The 2,490-nt window shown below is 37.3% G+C and overlaps 1 protein-coding gene across 1 annotated transcript; it reads left to right on the top strand.

Annotated features, from left to right (window-relative positions):
* Positions 1-520: 520 nt before the first annotated feature.
* On the top strand, positions 521-1,905 carry LOC21386205. Its single transcript, XM_010106857.2, has 2 exons — positions 521-1,355; positions 1,484-1,905. The coding sequence occupies exons 1-2, from the start codon at positions 588-590 to the stop codon at positions 1,655-1,657; spliced, it is 942 nt and encodes a 313-aa protein (XP_010105159.2). The 5' UTR covers positions 521-587; the 3' UTR covers positions 1,658-1,905.
* The last annotated feature ends 585 nt before the right edge of the window (positions 1,906-2,490 follow it).

The following is a 2,490-nucleotide window of genomic DNA, read 5'->3' as shown; positions in this document are numbered from 1 at the left end:
TTGAAGGCTTTGTTTATTTAGTGTACAGCATATTCTATTCATTGCCAAATGTCCAGAAATGGCCGGAAAAAGAAGGAAAGTGCATGATGGGCCAAAAGAAGAAGGTCAAGAACAAAAACTTCCAGATCTGATATCAAATCTCCCTGATCATGTTATCCATCACATTCGCTTTTTCCTACGCACCGTGGATGTCGTTCAGATGAGCCTCCTTTCTAGGCGTTGGCGACGAATGTGGTATTCAGTTCCTGCATTAGAATTTCGTTGGTATGAAATTTCATGTTATCCATCACATTCGCTTTTTCCTACGCACCGTGGATGTCGTTCGGATGAGCCTCCTTTCTAGGCGTTGGCGACGAATGTGGTATTCAGTTCCTGCATTAGAATTTCGTTGGTATGAAATGAAGGGAGTATTGCTCAACAATTTTGTGGAGCAGTGTTTGGAGCAGCGCAGGATGGCTATGCAACGCGATACAAATTCAGTTATAACCAGGTTTGAACTTTGTATGGACTATCACAGGGACAGTTCTCAAATAAATAGGTGGCTAAGTATTGCAGCTCAACCCCATCTCCAGGAATTAGAAGTCAATATGATGAGTGAGAGCCCATGCTACTGCTTGCCTCAGGTTGTACTCAATTTAACATCATTGACTGTCCTAAACTTGGATGGTGTGAAGTTGCAGGATTGTTCCCATGTAAACCTTCCTTCTTTGAAATCTTTGTCTTTAAGGGACGTTCTGGTGAAAGATGAAGTATTGCATAATCTAGTTTTAGGCTGCCCTGCCATTCAAAACTTGGTTATAATGGTAGTCAATGCCTTGTCTTACATTGAAATTTCGAGTTCAAGCCTCAAGCACTTGGATATAGATGCAGACTTGGATGAAATCCAAGTTGATGCTATAAATCTTGAATCATTTGTATGTTTTGGTACTTGCAACTATTATATTGCTTCTTGCAAGAAACTTTCTAGTCTCTCATTGACTGCTGCCTATTTTCCTCTACACGAGGATCTTGAAAACATAATTTCTGGATTTCCTCTTCTTGAGAGTCTTACCTTAGCAGGGGGCAGCATTGTTGACGTCCGACATCCGAACCTTAAAGTCTTGGTTTTGGAGAGATCCGACAAAGAAGACAATAATAACATTTCAATTGATGCACCTAATCTGGTTTCCTTTACTTATAGTGAAGAGGATACATTACCACAAATACTTGTGAACTCGCCAAATCTATTGGAAACCAATATAAGTCTTAAATTATATTTGGAGGGCCGTACTATGGAATGGTACGTCAATATGTTAAATTTTCTCTCATCTTTTGATTGCTCCAAGAGTATGAGCTTGAATCTCCACTCGGAAGAGGTATGTGTATAGTAGCTCAATTATTTTCACATCTTCATTCATCTGTTATTTGGTTGCCTTTTTATCAAGCAAAGTCCTAATCGACATCTTCTTCTTTTTTTCCCCCTGTTTTTCGTTTTATTGTGAAGTCTGTAATATTTCCAGAAACCTTGAGAAAGATCACCCACTACTGTCCCTTGCCTAATTTGAGGCATCTAAAGGTAAAGACACGATGCGTACAGAGAGAATCTGACCTGGAGAATTCCTTGCGTTGGCTTGCGCCATTTTTGGAGACATTATCTATAGAGCAAAGTGTTGAGTAATGATAGCTTATTAGCTAAGTCGTACTTAATAAAAAGTTTGTGGGACGTGTTTATTGCTGCAAACTCAAATCCTTGTTTTGTGCTGCCTTTTCCCTCGTAGTGGATGTTGAATTGGTCTCTTATAGTTTGTTGTTTGGATATTTAGCTTGTAATTACTAATTACTAATTTTTGTTTGAAACTTGGATTCTGTATTCTTGCTAGTCTAGACAGCTTTTTAAGGAATAGAGAACTTGAAGTTATTCCCCTAGATATATATTATTACTTGAAAAATGTTGTTTGTAATGTGCAAGAATGTTTTTGGCCTCTTGTCTAACTCTGTTCAAATCAATTTGAAACAGTGGGCTGCAGCCTGCATGATAAAACTTTTTCTATTTTTTATTTTTTATTTTATTTTATTTTTCATACTCCAGATGAGGGACAAGTTCTTGACATTAGTAATATAATGATTAACGAATACAGTTAAATATTTGAATACATATATTTGTGTGTGTGTGTGTGGGGTATGTATACACATGTCTAGAGAGTAGGAATGAGTTGGGACTTGTGAATAGTGTCCTCATATTCACGTGTAAAGCAGATTGGTCTTCCATATCCTAATAAAAACTGTTGCATTATGTCAACCTATATATTTTTCAAGTTCATATTAGATTTCAATATCTTTTCAGTCACTGGATTTTGACACTTGAAGTGATCAATTTATGCTTTCTGTTCGGGCGATTTTTTCTGATCTAGCCCCAATCAACTGCAGACTAAATTTCCAATTCCCAAATACTCATATTATTAAGACTAAGAGCGATAAACGAAATACAGTGATTGTAGTCCCAGATCTCTC

This window comes from Morus notabilis, unplaced genomic scaffold (genome assembly GCF_000414095.1).
Source record: "Morus notabilis unplaced genomic scaffold, ASM41409v2 Scaffold1230, whole genome shotgun sequence".
In the NCBI taxonomy this organism is placed as follows: domain Eukaryota; kingdom Viridiplantae; phylum Streptophyta; class Magnoliopsida; order Rosales; family Moraceae; genus Morus; species Morus notabilis.
This window is presented reverse-complemented; position numbering and strand designations above follow the sequence as displayed.